Raw genomic sequence first — 21027 nt, forward strand, 5'->3', positions numbered from 1 at the left:
CTACTGAAAATTCAGATATTCACAAGTCACTCTTTTCACCCTCAGATATACATTTCAGAAATGAAAAAAGTTTTAAAGCAGGTATGTTACTGGTTTGTGTTGATTACTAGTACTGCATATTCTACCACTGATACCAGGAAAGAGCAGTTGTCAGGAAAGTCTCAACCACTGCAGTCATAGGCTGGAGCGCATACAGTTGCTGTGTGATGTTAGCATTAACATGGTAAGAGTTCACGTGAGTTCAGAAGCCCTTGTGACCTTTTTGAGGGGTATCCTATGAAGTCTTTGGCCTTTAGCATCACTTAAATTCCATAAGAACCTATTAATTTCTTCATTTGTACTGCATTCTCTGCCAGTAGGTCCTTGCTGTTCACTGTAGGATGACCCAGAGTCTTGCTCTCTCTCAGAAGCAATTGCAGGTTAAATTAAGCTAAAAGGTCAGGTGCTATTTATGCAGTAACAATAAGTGTATAGGTAAATCAGAAGCCAAATACTGGACTGTATCTGGCTAGTGGTCTCCTTGCTTTTCTGTGAGCTGAGGAAATACTATAGAAGATATTTTATGGTGTCTTTCTGTCTCTTAAATATCACTCTTCGGTTCACATCCAAAACTTGAACTGATTTGCAATGAACTGGCACATCCTTTTCCTTTACCTTGAAGTATCTGTCAGACTTCATATTACTGATTACTGAATATTAGTTTGACTGTCAATAGTAACCTTACATATCCACAAATATTTTTTCTCTAGACAACATAAAGGGCATTTTTTTCAGGCGAGATTTTTTGAGAGATATTTTGATTCCTGAGCACATGCTTGTTTATCTGCACTGAAAGGTCCTTGCTTTTTCCTTTTCTGTTTTACCCTAAGGTATACTTATTTTGTTCTGCTGAACCTTTGACTCATATTTTTCCATGATGACTAAAAAAAATCTCACTTTCATGCTTCTTTTTCAACTGGTTTGTCTAATTGCCTACCAATAAATTTATGTAGACATCATGTAATATACTTTCTTTCTTATCCCTTATAATGTCTTGTGTGTCACGTTGGTGTTTATTGAATGCATGATTTCTAAGAGCTATGTTGTAGATCTGATCTTAAAGATCTTTCAAATGACCCTCATTTTTTATAGGTAGGTGAAAAGATGAACAGGCAAAAATGTCTACGAGTGCTGCAGGGATTCCTGTGTCTTACATGTTTATAATCTTTAGATTAAAGTTTATTGGTTTTGAATTAATATTCATTTTCCAGAATTATTGTTTGCATTTATAGTGGAAATTGGAAATTATTATAGTGGAAATTATGAAAAGCTTTATTTTTACCATTTCGAGTTTTGTTTTTCTGTTTTCATATCAAATAATACTGAACAGTGTTTGCTTCTTTTTAAAAGAAGATACACTTTTTCTTTCTAAATATGAAGATGTAGGCTGCACTCAGAGCCCCTCTTCTAGAATATACATAAGCATTGTTATAACTTTTTAAAAGTGATATGATATTGCATTCAAATCAGTGTTACTTGCTGTACAATATGACAATTAGTATTGCATTGTTTTGAAGTGTAAAATGCATACTTTAAAACATCATACTTTTTTGTTTTAGGCTTCACGTAGTAGTCACATTGCTGTAATTTCAGTAAACCATGTTTTTTACATTGCAGATGTTTAACAGGTACAGCTAAAGAAAAAGCATCTAGCATAAATATTTGTATGTCACTACTGTGGATCTATGCAGTACTAAATAATGTGTAGGATGCAGAACCTAGCAATTTCTGACTCTTTTAAATGTGCATAATGTGTATGAAATATGGGAAATGTGCATATATAAATTGCTTTCCAGACATTTTTTTTGGCAATGTATCATGGTTCCTTATGTCCATATTATTTCATACCCAGACTTCATGCACATTTAAAAATATAGCCTCTAATAATGACAAACCTCATAAAAAAGTTACAGTGCAGTAAGTAACATAATTCCTTGGGTTTCTGGGGGAGAGGATTACAAAAGCTTTTGTAGTTTTGACAGTTAGATTGAATTATAAAAGCATGATTAGTGTTCCTGGGAACACTTCAAGAAAACCTGTGTTATTTATGAGTAATGTTTCTTTCACAGTGCAATATATATGTACATTAATTAATAGTTGAATTAGAGGATTGCTTTCACTAAACTCTCTGGATTTATGAGTTATCTGCACCTTATTTGTCCACCAATACATCGAGAAGTTAATAAAAGCAGCCTGATAAAGTTCAGCATCTGTAAATAAGGCAGAGAATATCCATTAAATGAATGAAGGGTTGGTTTTATTTAGTGTGGAAATACATGAACATAAAGCTCTTCTGCTTGAAAATTAATGGAATTTGACTTCATCATTTCTTATTTTATTGAAAACATAAATTGTTTGCATATCTCTACAATAAGTTTTGCTGAAATCTAATGAAAATCTGCCCATTTCATCATTGTGTCAGGATTCTATTTCATATAACTAATTTTGTATTTTATGTATAGAGAAATAAACATAGTTTTCCTAAAATGACCCAAAGTGCTCAGCAGAAACATGTTAAACAGGTCATAAAATTATGTTAATAAATAATATCTCTTTCAGGGAAGACTTTTTTTATCCAAGAATAACATTGCCTTTTTTGTATGTGTGGAGTTGCCTTTTTGTCTTAGGAGAATGAAATCAAATGCCTACTTTGTAGCAAAGCTTAGAATGGAAACTGATCCAAATCCCAATGAATTTGATTAAAAGGTTCCTGAAAAAGGTTATGCTGAAAAATAAAATAAATGGACACTTGTCAGATTTAATGCCTTTGCATTTGCCTAGCTGCATTGCCATGAAACTATATTAGGGTTGATAAAATGCTTTTGTTTAATGTTTTTAGCATTCCAACTTTATTATGGAAAAAATTTTTATTGGCAAATACAGAATAAAAAAATTCTAATAACGGTCAGAAATCACTCTGTAGGATGCATAAAATAATTTTTGTAATTCTCACATATCTTCACTTAGAAAATAGGCATTCTTAGCCTTAATATTTAATACATTTCTCAAAGGAAACTGCATACGGTGAGCCTGTTAGTGTATGGTAGAGAATTTAAAAGTGAGCCCTGTTTGGAAATGAGCTGTCTTCTCACTGAAGTCTCATGTGGATTCATATATTAAAATCAAAGTCATAGTTAAATGTTCTGCTAGAAATTCATGTGTATTCCAGGAAATGTTGTTAACTTAGTTTTGTGGTAACTAGAAGGGGTAAAATCTGTGAATATTAATGAATATTAAAAATAAAGATATGTAGTGCTCACTGTTTCTTGGGTCTTTTTGATATTTTTTTAAGATGCTGAATTCCAAGCTAAGAAATGTAAAACTTTTAGGGAAAAACAGCACTTGATTTTACAGCACCTTCTAAACTCCAAAGTAATTTCTATGATTCAATTGATTCAGTGACATTTGCCTCTCAAATGAAGCTTGTGCTGCTTAATGGAGTATAGCTTTGAAATAGCTTGCATGTGCAGCAGCAATTCACAAGAGCAGTTATTTGCTTGTGTGACACAACACTAGCATAAAACTGAGCTTTGTCTGCAGTAATGTTATTTTGTATTTATTGTGTTGACAATAATAGAATATGACTTTGAATATCATTATAAAGAGCATTTAACATTTTTAGTAGCAATCTTTTTGTGCATGTCATGATTGTAACCATTGATTTTCCTTAAAAATCTTTCTGAAGAAAAATTAAAATAAATAAAAAAATATTTAGCAGTAGTTGTTTTCTGAGCTTCAAGATCATTCTGGTTATAGTAGTCTTTTTCGTAAGTCTTTTTGTCATTGCATAGCAATTAGCTACTTTGTGATTTTTATTCTCTTCTTCAGCTTTTCTTGTCTCTCTCCCTTTCTGGAATTGTGTGCTTATTTTACTTTTAGACTGGATTATCCTGAGTATCTCCTGTTCTTAGCCTCAACTTCTTTCTTTTCCAGGTCTTTGAACTAAGGTAACTATAATAATCAAATAACATTCTTAAAGCAAATGTAATTTATCTTTACACTGGAAGTTAAACAATATTTTAAAAGGGTATTAGTATTCTAAGCAATCACTTCACTATATAATCTCCAGTTATATCAAATTTATTCTAATCAGTGAAGAGGTCCAGTTCCTCTTGCTTGCTATCCAAACTTCTAAAACCATGATATTAACTAAAAGCATATCATCTTCCCATAAATACCACAAAGATTCTGCTTGTGATAATGGTCTGATTTTGAGATATCCAATTCAGATACATTAATCTTCTAGACTAAGAATAATAAAGACAGGCAGTAAAAGATTAAATAGTACTGTAAGGGTAGGCTTTGAGAAAACCTAGTGTTCGAGGTGCAGGCTGCTCCCAAACATACAGGCTATCCTACTTGAAACCTACTAGTGCTCCCCAGAGGTGTTCTGTTTATTTTTAGTGGCTCATTCATGACAGATTCCTTATGTAGTAGATTGTTTCATCTCCCAAGTGCCTATCCCACTTGTTCAGAAAGTATTTGGGTGGCTTAGGTTTCAAGTCTGGGGTTCTTTATACTCTTACTAAAGAAAGTAGGGTCAAGAAGTGTAATTGATACTGTGAACCTACTTTGATAGGCTTTGTGACGGTACTTCAAATTTATCCTACAACTGTGAATATGATAGAATATTCTTCTTGCTCATTCCAGAATTCAGTGAGTTTTTGACTCGTGTTGCTAATAAGTGCTGAATTTGTGTTCATCATTTGGAATTTTCTTCAGCTTTGAATACTTTGTGTTCACCTATGTGAAATCTTCCTGCAGAACTTTAAAAAATGAAGGGAGATGGATTTTATTGCCAAGTATATTACAATATTTTTCCTGTGTGTCATGGTTTAAGCCCAGGCCGTAAATCAGAGCCACGAAGTCTGCTTCCCCCCCCACCTTTCTTCCCTCCGCTTCTGGAGGGATGGGGAGGAGAATCAAAAGAATGCAACTCCCACAGGTTGAGATAAGAACAGTTTAATAACTAAGGTATAACACAAATCACTACTGCTACCACTAATAGTAATAATGATAAAGGAAATAACAAGGAAGAGAATACAACCGCTCACCAACTGGTACCTCGCCCCCACCCCGCAGTGATCCAGCCCTTCCGGGAACTCTCAGTTCTACATCCTGGGCACGATGTGCTGTGGTATGGAATACCTCTTTGGCTAGTTTGGGTCAGGTGTCCTGTCCCTGCTTCCTCCCAGCTTCTCCTCCTCCCTGGCAGAGCATGAGACTCACAAAGTCCTTGGTCAGGGTAAACATCGGTGTTATCAGCTCTGTTCCCAGGCTGAAAGTCAAAAACAGTGCTGCAACAGCTACTAAGAAGGAGGAAAAACTGACTGCTACTGCTGAACCCAGGACACTGTGTTATTGTTGATTTTGATCTCTTGGTTGTATCTATATTTACTTAGTGTCACAAGTGCTTGGTATCCGGATGGCAGACTGGCATGTGCTCTGAGTTTACTCCCCTTGATTTCCTCAGGAAAAGGTTAACATGTAAACCAGATCAGGCACTAAATTCTGCCCCAGTGTGCACCAGCAGATAGATGTCTGTGTGTCACCAGTAGATGGATGATAGCAGACTAGACTAAATTTCATGAAAGGTACATGCCTTGGGTAAGTGCAGAACACAATACAAATGGAGACTAAAAAGAACCCCCCTACAAACCTGTAGAAGGTGAATAACCATATTTGCTTTATTTACATTTTATCACCCAACTGCAATGGAGAATGGAGAGCTGTGAAATCCTCATATTAAGACATTAAAAATTCATGAAGGGAATCAAGATTATTCTGTATTATAAGGAATTTTTTTCCCCGCAAATCCTATGGATACAGCAGATTTCCTGAATGATTTTTTTGAAGCTGTTACCTGGGAGATGGAGATGAGAAAGTGTCTTTGTGGAGTAAAGGTGTCTAACTGAGAAATGGTGTTATGACATCATACTGTGATTATATTAATAACATGAAAGACAGCTTCAGAAATGGAAGATGTCAACAGCTCTAGTCATCCATTTCTTTGAAATAAGCTCCCTGTGGTGTCAAAATTCTCTATCCTCCTTACAGTTCTGGAGAAAGTTAAGGGAAAAGGGATATGATTTATGGGCTAGTGGTATCTGAGTTTCTACCATAACGTGGTGATCTTCATTCGGAAAGATGGATTTGAAGGCAGAAAAGAAAAAAGAGAGATTCTGGGATTCTGCCTTAAAAGAGAACAAACACTTTTTTAAAGCTTCATTGCCCGGTGATCACAGCTAATTCCAAAAGGCAAAAATGTGGGTTTGATTTTACATTTTAGAAAATTATTATAATTTCTGTTTCCAAATTTTCTCAAGTGACAAAAGGCTTTGGAGATATGGGAATTACCTAGTCTAGGGCAAGTCCTGAAGAAAAGGATCCCTACTCTATCTTGGTGATATCGCTCTTGTAGAATGCTCTTCTTCACCAATCCCAACTATGTGTATTATATTAACTTGAAAATTTTGAATTAATTCAATATTAAGTAATTTTTTTACACGTTAAAACATCATAATTTAATTTTAAATTGCAGTACTTGCATACATCAACTCTGATTTAGGTGGACAAACTGATGCAGTCTTTTAATCTCAGCATAACTTTAGTACTGTCCACTCTATTACCTAGGTTTGATACAAAATGTAAGGCACGCTAAATTTATGAGAGTTGCTCAAAGCAAATTATAACACAATATTCTTTAAGAACAACATTAATATTTGAAAGATATTAAAATATTTTTTCAAGCGATGTTGTAAGGGGTACATGAAATGAATATTCATTGAATGTTAGGGTTGCTCCAATATGTTCATGTGCATAAAATGGCAGCTGAGAACAAAGTTTATCTTGTCATGCAAAGAGCAAACATTTTTAGAAGCTATACATACTAATTACATTTATTGAAAAACTATAACCCCTGGGTGAGAAAACTCATGAGCTCAAGCCTAAAGGTGATAACCTTAAATTAATACTTTCCTTGAAAAAAGAAAGTGCAGAAGCATTGCCTTTCTAATGATGACTATTCCTCACATCATAAGAATAAATATTAGTGTCTGCCTTTTTACATCATTTTGACGTTTTAACATAATAGGATTGCAATATTTTCTTAATGTGTATAGTGTTTTATAGCTTTCTCCCCAAAATTAAGTGCGATTTTTCTACACTTGGAAACTAAATGAAGTGAGATAGCTAGAGCCTGTTAAAACAGGAATCAATTTATAAATAGTTTTCAGTGGAGTGATGGGTCTACTTAAACAGCAAAATAGCAATTTGCACCTCACACATATGAACCAACTAGACTGATCCAGAGACACTGTTAAAAGAACTATCCAAAACCTTATTGTAAAGGATTTCGATGTCTTTGGACAGATTACTGTAACTAGTTTTGTATCTGGAATAAACTTTGAGGTGTGAAAAACAAAATATGCAAAAAAATTCTGTGGATTTAACATGGTAGAGAAACTTAAATTGTCAGGAAAAGTTTACAGAAGAAATATTAGGTCTTTTTACTGTAATTCTTAGATTGCTAAGGCTTGCCAAATTTAAAAAATGAGCATAAATCATCACATGTGCTTAATAGCTAGTCTGATGATATATTCTAAATCAAAAATGAAAAACAGAATAAATGTGACATATACTTATTAACTGATCTTGTGAACAGCAGCTCTTGTCCAAGAGATGACTCTGCATGGGATTGGTTACTTGTGGATGTTGTGTTTGCACATGAGCAGAATGAAGTTTAAATATTGATTTATCTTGTGCTAGCAGTGTAAGCTCTTTAATTGGAAACTATTACATATTTACATATTGTAGGGAACTAGGCAAAATGTCTTAATTTATATTTTTAATTCTGTGAAGGACAGTCATATACTGTTAGAACAGCATGTAAGGGTCTCAAATTCTCTCATTTCAAGAGAATTTAGATAACTACCAGCATGTAAAGTTTTGTATAGATCAAAAAAATTAAGCTGTGTTATTCCTTTGCCTGTTACTGCTAAAAAACATACCCTTAAAGGCACATCTAAGAGTGTGGTTGATGTTTCATTTAAAGCTGGAATCAAATCTAATATTTTTTTTAATTGCTATATATCAGCTCTGCAAATATTAGATAAAAATACTGTGGAAAGAACACACATTGAATTTGAGAATACCACTTTAATTCAGCTTTTTGTTTAAATAAGCGTATTTTTGATGTCAATATGAGAAGTGTGTAAAATCAGGATAAAATCTTTCAAACAGATATTTTAGTATTTAGCAGCATAATTCCAATTTCCCCATTGTGTCCATATCTCCTCTACTCCCAAAACACCCTAGAAATCTACAGTGTTCAGGAGACCAGGCAGGATCTTCCTTCATCTTCAGTGATGTGTAATGTAGCTGAATGATGGGCAGCTGTGTCCCAATCAGGAGATAAGAATCTTTTCTATTTTTAAGCTGATATATAACCACTGATGCTTCACGGCACATTTAATGGCTGGTGTAGCAGACAGAGGACGAAAAGCAATTTTAAGGGAAGGACAAGGAAAGGAGAAAGAGAGAACAGATTTTTCAGTTTGTGGCTGATATGGTAGTAATGTATTCTCATCTGAGGGAGTAGAGCAAAGCATGCTGTGAGTATAAGGGAGGGAATTTCAAAACTGCTAAATCTTCAGGACATGATGCAAAGTATAGGATTAAAAGTTTATGGTTTACAACACTGATTTGTTTAGCAGAAATTCATAACATTTAAAAAATTGCAAAAAAAAAAAAAAAAAAAAAGAGATCATGCACAGGAGGAACAGCTTCATCACTAAATATACCAGACTGACTGGATTACAAAAGGTTGTTCAACTCTCTGGAGGAAAAACTGATGGTTTTGGTATATCATACAAGTTGCAATGAGGAAAATTTAAAGAGAAATCAATCTAAATTCAAATGCATAAAAAGGACAAAAAGAAATGAAGAGTTCCTTCCTAAAATGAAAAAGGTTTCAATAGCTCTAAATACTTGAAGTCAAAACTGAACATTTTGACGTGAAAACTTTGCTTTTGAGACATGTCAGAAATTACAGTACTTTTAAGTAATTTGTGTGAGCAGAATCAATGAATTTGTATATGAAAGTAAGAAGAGGAAAAGCAAGTGAATTATAACTTCTACATTACTGTAATTTTGAAGTACAGAAAAGTGATTCAGGAAAGCTAAGAATACAGAGGAAAAATATGTGATCAGAGACAACAAAGCAGGCTGTAAATCTATAAGGAAAATATCTTGGTAGAAGCATAGATGTGTTAATTAGGCACTGTATGCCATGTAACAAAGCAGTTCCATGAAACATGTGGCTGTGCATTAAGATAAAAGTGAAAGTACTCCTAGCATACCGGAGATATACTTCCAATTGTTTGGAAGTGTTTCCAGATCAGTTTTCTAGAGACAACATCTTAAAATATCCATCCTAGGGAGAAAAAGTGGTTAGGAACTTTTCATACCAAAACTGAGCCTTTTCACTTCATTCTTTATGTCTCTTCATAGTAAGAATTAGCCATTCCTGTTCTTTGGTTTCTGTATTTTAATACCATCTTCTAATGTTCCCTCTTCTGCAACTTAGTTTCCTTAGAAACCTTTGGAAGGGGACCTTAGAAATAGATTTTTGAAAAACCAGGGTGCTATGTGAAGCACATATCCCTTATTCGCAGAGGTGGTGACTTTGTCGAAGAAAGATTTCAAATAGTTTTGTGTGTTGTGGCTTCTCTCCCTTACTATGGTTCTTAATAATTTTCTTTGGAATATATAAACAAACTCACATCTGTAATTTCTCATCTCAGAGACTTGTCTAAAAATTGGCAGCACATTCTTTGCCTTTTCATGTCATTGTACCTGTAGTTAAATTAAACAATGGTTCACATGCCTGTTTGCACCACTGCACTTTCATACATGAGTTCCTTTTGGATTCATAAAATCACATAATGGCTTGGGTTGGAAGGAACCTTAAATATCACCTAGTTCCATCGCCCCTGCCATTGGCAGGGAGACCTTACTCTAGACCAGAATTGTTGGGCAGAGACTATCTTGCCCAGGTGATTTGCTGCTTTCCTCATTATCAGTCTGCTCCAAAACCATTCCTGCTGAAACAATAATTTGGCAGGGTCCCTTTGACCATTCCCCTCAAAACAAGCTCTAGCATGGGTATAGGAAGCCCCTGGACTCCCTTATAACAAATGCTACTGCACAGAATTAATTTGGTTTTTCTGCTGCAGCCTTATGTAACTTGGACATTGTTCGTCCACCCTGATCATCTATCAGGCCTTCAGAGTTTGGCAGGCTACCAGCTTCAGATGTGTTTGAAAAGATTTTACTACTCCTCTTTTAAGTCTTAGCAAGTTGTCACTCAAAGTTGTCATTGTTTTGGGGGGGGGGGGTTGGTTGGTTGGTTGGTTGGTTGATTTTCTGTGGAAAGTTTAAGACAGGGAGACAACCTTGTTAATTTTCTGTTTAAATAACTGTTTATGCTCTTTTTTATTTTCTTTAGTTGTACAGAACATTCATTCATGAATGTGTTGCTTTACTTTAATAAATGCATTTGTCCTGCTGTTTAATCATGTAAAATGGAACTTTACCATTGACATGTCCCTTTGTTGTTTCCTACCTGCATTTTTAGACTTCTGTTGTACCGTTTCCTACGGTTTGACTGCATTCTGGAAGGATGTGATGTCCCAAGTAATAGGCATCCTTTGATTTTCTTTCAATCTTTAATGGAGAACTTCTATGTCAGGTCTCAGATCATGTGTTCTAGTTTTGCGTAAGGATAATATACAGATGTATACTATTTTTTTCACTTTTTTAATTGATTAAACTCAAGGTCGCATGCATGCCAGAATCCTTTAATGGACATTCAGAAGACGAATTCTGAGATCTCATTCACTGAAATGAGCTCCATGATGTTAATTTTTATAGATCTTAAGATACTGAGGCTGTTTCAGAAACTGGAAGACTGTAATACTCTGCTGGTATTAAAAAAAGAGTTAATTGTATGCATATCAAATTAGCCTGAACAAAAGAATGGGTAAGCTGATACAGAAGGTATTCAGTGAATATTTGAAGACATTAATATAGTTAAAAACCAACCAGGCACAGTTTTGTTGGAAATATGGTTAGATACAAAGTCATATATGCAGAATGAGGAACTGCAATAAGGGAATCAGTGCCTCTGAGAAGGGCTGTGGTCACAGCATAAAAGAAAAACAGTAGGAGCTCCCAAGACTAATGCTGTGGTAAAACAGAACTGGTTATATAGCTCTCTAGTGTATAATTCAAGGAAGTGTGAGTAGGAGGATTAAGGTGATTTTTATCTCATACAATATACTGACAAACGAATACTGCAAGCAGTTCTTGTGTATGTATTATTAAAAGGTGCTGAACAGATGTTCAACAACTTAAAGAAAAATTTCCACATGAAATACGTGCTGTGGAGATCAGGCCTAATGATGAAAGACTTTGGCCTCAGTCTCTTTTGCCTATCTGACCAAGATTGAAGAGCTGATGTTATTAACATTCATGACTATTCTAAATACAGGAAAATGCTAGATCCATAATACTAGATCTCTTAAATCTATTAAAGTCATTGCAAGACCTTTTGGCTGATTACTGAAGCAAATCTAATAGAAATCAGAAATTAAACTAATATTTAAATGTTTTCCAATGCCAGCAATTAGCCACCAGAATAAACTGCTGGTGGATATCTTCAAATCAAGACTCAAAGTCTATCTGGAAAATACGCTTTATCAAAACAGACCATTTGTATGAAGCTGCACAACAATTCTGTGTAAGTGAACAGAATTTAAGTTCTGTGATATACCAAAGGTTATACTGGGTAAACCAATTTTGATTTAATTTGGTAGATATCATATAAAATTATAAAAATACTGTCAGTTTGTCAGTAAAAAACACTGTCAGACTTTCTCCAGATCAAAGGTCTGCTTGCTTATGCTTCCCATGGCTACTGGTAGTTAATGCTTCCTTGTTTCTAGCCTTAGTGGTAACATACCTTCAAGTTCCATCTAGAGGGTTTCATAATCATTGGAATCAGCAGAATTTAAAATCTATCTGTAGAATTTCATGAGCATACATGTGTGAAATAAATAGTCTTCTGTGACTTCATAAACGATCTCCAAAATTCAACGGAGTGTCTGATGCATTTCAACTTTTGTACACACCATTGGAATTTCCTATCTCTTCTTATTGGACTAGGTAATACAAAACACTAAAGGGAATATTTTTTATTTCTTCATAGTTTATTGTGTAATTAAGTGTGCGTTTACAAGAGTTTATTGAACATTTTTTCTAAACAGAATTTTACTAGTTACTGATAACAGAGCTTAGGATAAGGTAGATAATGAATCTGATCTAATAGGACAATGCTGATGCATGCATGTTTTGATGCATGTGTTTACCATCTTTGAGCATCCTTGGTCTCTTTCATGCCAACTTGTTTGTTATCACAATAACTCAGGACATCCTGTCTCAAAACCTGATGAAAAATGCATTGCTATACAAATTACTGTTTGTTCAAATAGGTATTTGAGGATGGATTCTATGTAACTGAATAGTCTGATCTGTTAAATGAATAACCTTGTAGTTTTGAATCTATGATGGATGAGCTTTTAATAAAAAACCCCGCAATTTTAAATGTCTTCTAGCATTGTCTTTGTTAAAGAAAAACCAGTTACAAATCAATGATATTTAAAATTCTCAAACAATGTGATAGTCTGGGAGACTACTTTGCTAAAGTGTGATTTCCATTTGGTTTGTGTACATATTGATTTTATTACTATGTTGAATCCAGACAAGAAAGAATTAGATAATGCAGTTGGTTGACAGCTATTAAATCAGTTCATGATTTGCTTTGTCTCAATGTGCACAATGACTGGCATTTCTGCTAAAAGTCCAACTTTCTCACTGATTTGAATGCTGCTAGGATTGGTCATCTCATGAGATCATTTGTAAGACATTATATTCTTTTTAACATAGGAGGAAGATCTTTACATTGCAAAGTGTGGTTCTCCTTAAAGATTACCGGCATACCTGCACCACCAGAAAGAAAGATACATGTGAAATGCAAGGTTATGGTAAGATTACTGTAAACGTTTAATTTTGTTCTGCTGCATTAGAAGAAAAATGTAATTTTTACTGTTGGTCTGTCTGTAATCATGGAGGATTAATCAATTTTATTAAGTAATCACACATGATCACTTTTTGAATAATGACACTCAAAACTTATGAAGACTTCATTTAAGCTCAGTGATATGAACTAATATGAATGCTTGAAAAAGTGTCTATTTTATCCTATTTAAAGAATTACATTTTTATTCTTCTGACATATGCTTCTAATTTTGGATCTCAGATAGGGTTGAAATCTATAAAAACTTCAAGCAGTTCCTGTACAGTTCACAACAGAGTAAGTCTCTTTTGGTACCCTCATTCCTTATGTATGCCAAGTTATTATTGTCATTTAGATTTCATTAATCATTGGAGTGTATTCAATCTTATTTTTGTTACAAGATAAAGACATACTTTCACTCTCAAAAATGAATTAAAATATATTAGTCATTTTAGAGGAACAAATACATCATATTAAAGAAGTTATATGATTTAAATCACGTAAATATTTAAAGATAAAACAACCTTTTAGTATGTTTGCTTAATTGACATTGGTTTTATTTGCCAAATATTTGTAATTGTATTTATCTTTGAATTATACTTTGTGAGGTTTTTATTTTCAGAGCTAATATTTTTCTTATTCTGTAAATGGATATTTGCTCCATCATCTAGATATTCTGCTTTCTGCATAAATTGTAAGCAGCTAAGAAATACTGATTTTAATAATGGATGCTGTTAACAAGTTCTGTGAATAGAAGTGGCTGCTATGATATTTGTCTGCAGGACAGTTTTGCAAATAAAAATATATGATACAAGAACTAGGGGACTATCTCTTCCAATAACAGGTACTGGGAAAGAAGAAGACTATTCTCAGTTAATTTTACATGTAAGCATGGGTTTATGTGGAGGAAAAGGTCCAAACCAGTAAGCATCTCTAAAAATATTTAAAATATAATTGTTAGTATATCACTTCTGGTTTGCTCTTCTTTCCTTGAAGTGTAGTATCCTGATTGTCAACTTCTATAGGGCTGAGAAACGGAGAATGATGTGTTCAAAATCTTGGTGTTGGATGAGCATGGTGTAGGGAGGTGTCTAGACTACAAGAATTTGTTTGTGATTTGAGACTGTGGAAAGAATATTCTTGTATAATTTTCTGATCTGAAAATACTGTTAAATGGTAAAAGAAAAACTATATTTAAAGTATTATTGACCCCTATTTTATAATAAATTCCTAAGGTGCATTTTAACTGCCTTTAATTTTTAATCTAATTCAGTATGAAGACTTGTAAAAAACCAGTAAAATACAATACAATTTTACAATGTATGTGGCTCTGAAATTGTTGACCTGAGTAGGAATAATTCCTTTCTATGAAGGTGAAGGAGGTAAAGTAGCAGCTCTATGTCTTCTTCAGATCTCCATGGAAAATCTCATAAATTCCATTTTTATTGGTGAATTTTGAGGATGACACAAAGATTTTTGATTATCAAATAGCACACCTGGTTACTATTATGGAATTGCTATTGTTGAAATGATTGCTTACATGCTAGCCACTTCATTTTGGAATGGAAGAGCTTTCTGTCTCTGTTGTAAGTGACTCAGACTATCCTAGCTAATGTCTTACTATAGACTGTCAGTGTGACATTGGTAAAAGAACTAATACAGGCCTTAACTGCTGAGGAATGGTCAAATAAAAGCAGAAAGCAAATAATGCTGGTGGTACTGCTATTAGAATGTTGTTCACAGATCTCGTTCTTGAAGGTTAAGAATTGTATTGAAATACTGGAAGAAAATTTAAGAAACCCACTAAAAGCATGGGGAACTGGGAAAGCAGGCCTTGTCATATTAGCGCTAAGTACCTTCATGAGCTTAGTATGCCAAAGAACAAAATGGATAAGGAATGTGATCATTCACTAAAGAATATAGAAAAGATAGTGATGGTCTCTCAGTTTTGCTGACCAACATGAATCAAGAGCTAGTGATCAAAAGTTTCATTTGAGAATATTTAATGTTGCGTTGAATGCCCTAGTAAATAAAATTTCCAATAAAACATTGGAAGATCTTACTGGTGAAAACAGTAGACAGAATCTTGTGAAGCTGAGGACTTGAAATTGTTTCAGAAGATGATAAATTTTTAAAAAGCGTAGATACCTGGGACATCTGCTGCATTAGTGAATCAGATTTAATTAATACATTGGTCTCTTTTTGACCTCAGAGTCTGTCTTCTTACTTCCTGGCCCTTGGAAAGTAAAGGATTAGCAACATTTAATTTCAAATACTAATAACACTGCTTTTGGACAGTTGTTATAGCTGTATGTTGTAGTCAAATGCAATACAAATTTATCTTCTGCATGTCAAAAGTACTTTTCCTACTTTATGTAACATATCAGATCTCTGAAACATCAGAAATTGCCTGCAGCAGGGGTACAGTTGGCAGGACAGAGTTTTGAAATGAGTAAGGTGTATATTGACATCTTGCTCTTCTTAATGGTGGACATGTGGCTGTGGTGACTAGCAAAGAGCCTACAGACTGTGAGGTTGTCTCCAGGTAAGTGAGGGCTGGTGGGCATCCCAGGAAGAATGGACAGTATGGGATCATCCTGACATATGTCACATGGGTGCCATGAGTGCTATAGATCTTAACAAGACTTTCATGAATATACTTGCAGATTCCAGTTTTGTGTTTGAGCTTTGGAAAATCTTTTTGCTAACTCAGCCTTTCAAACTTCATAAATGAGTGGCTGTTTGAAATGTAGTGCCTGTGATAAGGTAATAGCTCATACCATATGAAAAGGGGTGGCAAGATGTGTGTGTCAAGGTTGAAACTGAGTTCGTAACTGTAGGTGTTCTGACGATTATGGATGGCCTGAGGCAGTGGCCATCAGCTGATGCTGCAAAAGAGTCCTTTGTTGAAGAGAGCAGAGAATTTTGAAGAAACGAGTAGGTCTACCTGACATCGCAATTCATGGTGCATGCATGGATACAGGACAGAGTTGCTCTCTTTAGCTTTTAGTGGGCAAAATCAGCTAAAAGGAAGTGCCACAGTTTTGTCTGTACTGCCCTTCCCATCCCCTAGATCTTATACAACTTCAACAAGTCATTGTGTCACCATCCTCTTTTAATTTGCTCAGGATTTTCTGTGCTAGGTAGTGTTGCAAGCTTTTTCATTTGTCTTCCTATAATACATAATTCTGACTAAATTCCAGTTACATCTGTATTTAGTTTGCAGTGTAAATTCTGTGTCTTACCATCCATAAAGTGCAAAATTTTGGTCTCATAAGATATCTGCAGGTATGAAAAAGTGTCTGAAATGCAGATAATTTAGTTTAACTTGTGTTTTTAATATAATGTAATGAATTTGCATTTCTACATTGATGATACCTAGATAACACATAGATAACACATAGATAACACATAGATACATAGATAACTAGATTCGAAGGGGGATGGGGTTGTAACTGGGCTTGCCCCAGTGGGGCAGCGTTCTAGGATTGATGAAGACTGGGAGGCCTCCTATAATCCTAGGGTGAAATTGGTGAGCTCAGCTCCCTCCTTGAAATGCCTGTACACCAATGCGTGCAGCATGGGAAATAAGCAGGAGGAGTTGGAGACCTGTGTTAAGTCAGGAGATTATGATCTGGTGGCAATTACAGAGACGTGGTGGGACAGCTCACATGACTGGAATATACTCATGGAGGGCTATGTCCTTTTCAGAAAAGACAGGCCAGCCAGGCGGGGTGGTGGGGTTGCTCTTTATGTGCGAGAGCAGCTGCAATGTACTGAGTTCTGTCCAGGGACAGAGGACGAGCGAGTTGAGAGTCTGTGGGTGAGAATTAAGGGGCAGGCTGGCAGGGGCGATACTGTTGTGGGTGCCTGTTACAGGCCACCAGATCAGGGTGAGGAAGTTGACGAGGCCTTCTACAGGCAGCTGAGAGTGGCCTCACAGTCACAGGCTGTGGTTGTCGTGGGGGATTTTAACTTCCCTGATGTTTGCTGGAAGGACTACTCAGCAACCCAGCCACAGTCCAGGAGGTTCCTCCAGTGTATGGATGATAACTTCCTCATCCAAATGGTGGATGAGCCAACCAGGAGAGGAGTGCTGCTGGATCTCATCCTCACTAACAAGGATGGGCTGGTCAAAGCAGTAAAGGTTGAGGGCTGCCTTGGTTGCAGCGACCACAAGATGGTGGAATTCAGGATCTTGTGTGGTAGGGCCAGTACAATAGCAAGTAGAATTGCAACCCTGGACTTTAGCAGGGCAAACTTTGGCTTTTTCAAGCAATTGCTAGGGGAAATCCCATGGGCAAGGCTGCTTGAAGGTAAAGGGGCCCAAGATAGTTGGTTGACATTCAAGGATTGCTTATTCCGAGCTCAAGAGCAAAGCATCCCGACACGTAGGAAGTCAAGAAAGAGGGCCAGGAGACCTGCGTGGCTACATAAGGAACTGCTGGGTATGCTCAAGTGGAAGAGAAGAGTTTACAGGTCATGGAAGGAGGGGCTGGACACTCGGGAGGAATATAAGGCTGCTGCTAGAGGATGTAGGAAGGCAGCTAGGATGGCTAAGGCCTCCTTAGAATTAAATCTGGCCAGAGGGGTCAAGGACAACAGAAAGAGCTTTTTCAAATACATAGCTGATAAAACTAACACCAGAGGCAAGGTTGGCCCACTGGTGAATGGGATGGGTGCCCTGGTGACAGAAGTTACAGAGATGGCAGAGTTATTGAATGCCTTCTTTGTCTCAGTCTACTCTGCCGGAGGCAGTCCTGAAGAGCCCTGTACTCCTGAGACCTCAGATGAAGTCAGGTCAATGGAGCAGTTTGCCTTAGTCGACGAGGAATGGGTTAGGGACCAGCTGAGCAATCTGGACATCCATAAATCCATGGGTCCAGATGGGATGCACCCGCGGGTGCTGAGGGAACTGGCGGAAGTCATTGCTAGACCACTCTCCATCATCTTTACCAAGTCTTGGGAAACGGGAGAGGTGCCTGAGGACTGGAGGAAAGCAAATGTCACTCCAGTCTTCAAAAAGGGCAAGAAGGAGGACCCGGGTAACTATAGACCGGTCAGCCTCACCTCCATCCCTGGGAAAGTGATGGAACACCTTATCCTTGATGCCATCTTAAGGCATGTCAAGGATAAGAGGGTTATGAGGGGCAGTCAACATGGCTTTACCAAGGGGAAGTCATGCTTGACCAACCTCATAGCCTTTTATGGGGAAATAACATTGTGGATGGATGATGGCAGAGCGGTGGATGTGGTCTACCTTGACTTCTGCAAAGCATTTGACACAGTCTCCCACAGCATCCTCATAGCTAAATTGAGGAAGTGTGGTCTGGATGATCAGGTAGTGAGATGGACTGCAAACTGGCTGAAGGAGAGAAGCCAGAGAGTTGTAGTCTATGGGGCGGAGTCTAGTTGGAGGCCTGTATCTAGTGGAGTGCCTCAAGGGTCAGTACTGGGACCAGTATTATTTAATATATTCATCAATGATTTAGATGAGGGAATTGAGTGTACTGTCAGCAAGTTTGCTGATGACACTAAGCTGGGAGGAGTGGCTGACACGCCAGAAGGCTGTGCTGCCATCCAGCGGGACCTGGACAGGCTGGAGAGTTGGGCAGGGAGAAACTTGATGAAATACAACAAGGGAAAGTGTAGAGTCCTGCATCTGGGCAGGAACAACCCCAGGTTCCAATATAGGTTGGGGAACGACCTGTTAGAGAGCAGTGTAGGGGAGAGGGACCTGGGGGTCCTAGTGGATGGCAGGATGACCATGAGCCAACACTGTGCCCTTGTGGCCAAGAAGGCCAATGGCATCCTGGGGTGTATTAGAAGGGGGGTGGTCAGTAGGTCGAGAGAGGTCCTCCTTCCCCTCTACTCTGCCCTGGTGAGACCGCATCTGGAATATTGTGTCCAGTTCTGGGCCCCTCAGTTCAAGAAGGACAGGGACCTGCTGGAGAGAGTCCAGCGCAGGGCAACTAAGATGATTAAGGGAGTGGAGCATCTCCCTTATGAGGAAAGGCTGAGGGAGCTGGGTCTCTATAGTTTGGAGAAGAGGAGACTGCGGGGGGACCTTATTAGTGTATATAAATATATAAAGGGGGAGTGTCATGAGGATGGAGCCAGGCTCTTCTCAGTGGCAAACAATGATAGGACAAGGGGTAATGGGTATAAACTGGAACACAAGAGGTTCCACTTAAACTTGAGAAGAAACTTCTTCTCAGTGAGGGTGACAGAACACTGGAACAGGCTGCCCAGGGAGGTGGTGGAGTCTCCTTCTCTGGAGACATTCAAAACCCGCCTGGACACATTCCTGTGTAACCTTATCTAGGTGTTCCTGCTCTGGCAGGGGGATTGGACTAGATGATCTTTTGAGGTCCCTTCCAATCTCTAACATACTGTGATACTGTGATACTGTGATACCCATCACACTACTTATCACTTTTAGATGTGTTCTTTATCTCAACCGAAAGTTCAAAGTGGAGGTTGAACAGTTAAAGTAGCTAAAACCCAGTTTTATGCTGCTCAGGTTTTGTTAAAAACCTTTTGGCTTGTCATGGCTGAAAACATTTAAGCTTGTATTTGTCTAATAAACCAGATTATGATAAGGCTATTTAATGGAAATAAAAACATTGAATAAGTGTGCCATATTGAAAAAAATCATTATTTTTACTCTCTAACCTAATTTCAATTACTTCAATCACTGTATATCAGTAAAAGAAATGTCCTTGTTTGGCTAGAATGCTTGAAATGAGTTCTCTGGCTGGAAGAAAATATCATTTTTCAGTAGGCAGCAATTTGCCCTCACTTCAAGGGAAACCTAATTTTGTTTTTTCTCCCTCCAATAACGGCCAAAAAAATAGGAAAATATGAATATGGCAAATTATAATCTTCTTTTGGCCTTTCTCAACTTCATATATATATAAAATATATATAAACAAACATAAGTATATATATTAATTTATATTAAAATATACAAAGGCAATGAGCTGTGCTAAGGATACATTTTTGCAATCAAGCAGAATGTCTCCTAAATTCATTTAGAAATAGAGTAGTAGAATGGTAATTCTAATAAATAAAATATCATGATTCCTCATAATTTATCTTTTAATCTGTTGTATGTGCTTGCCGGCAGCAGAATCACTATAAATCAAGATAAGAAATTAACTTTTAGACTGGTTCATCCAGCTGTAAACAGTAAGTTTGAGTTCCATTTTGTCCCAGATGTACCTTCATCAAAATGAAAGCTTCAGTCTAACCCAAAGTTTAAATTCAAATCCAGTTATAGTCCTTACTGTACAGTAGATAGTATGGGTTTCTGTGAAATGGATGAGCATCTTCAGTAAAGAACTCAAAATCTGACCCATGAATTGAAGAAAATGACTTTTTAATTTTAAAAGATAATGTTTATTTTGTAGGATTTTTAGCATAGTAACCCAATAATTCCTCTATTTTGAAACACATCTGTCTCTAAATTGAGTTAGGGTTAATTTTTTTGTTGTTCACATAATGCCCTCCACAGATTGCATGGTATAATGCAATGTTTTAAAGCTTAGTGTAATGTTTCAATAATAAAAATATTTAAATCTCTTTTTATATGTGTGCACTCAATTTTTCTATGAAGAAAAGGATAGTAAAAGAATAAATTGCCCCAAATTTTGCCCTTAGTAGTGCTAATACTGTTTTATATTGTTGCATTCAGGCGTTTTGGGACAGTGATCCACTACCACTTAGCTTTTCTCCCAGATCATCAGTACTCAGGATACCTCCTGTATTTGATAAATGCATGATGCCACTATTTTGCAAATGGCAGAATCAAATATTGATTTTAAGGTTTGTCATGGTAATTTCACATGCCT

The 21027-nt window shown here is 36.5% G+C and overlaps 1 protein-coding gene across 1 annotated transcript in view; it reads left to right on the top strand.

Annotated features, from left to right (window-relative positions):
* Positions 1-21027, top strand: part of CFAP47 (cilia and flagella associated protein 47) — a gene marked incomplete at both ends in the record, with an annotated part of 327280 nt that overhangs the window by 205119 nt on the left and 101134 nt on the right. Inside the window, one exon of the mRNA XM_080613518.1 lies at positions 13045-13142. Coding sequence (XP_080469644.1) covers positions 13045-13142 — 98 coding nt within the window. The remainder of the gene's footprint in view (positions 1-13044; positions 13143-21027) is intronic.

Source organism: Psittacula echo, assembly GCF_963264785.1.
Source record: "Psittacula echo genome assembly, chromosome: 3".
Taxonomy (NCBI): domain Eukaryota; kingdom Metazoa; phylum Chordata; class Aves; order Psittaciformes; family Psittacidae; genus Psittacula; species Psittacula echo.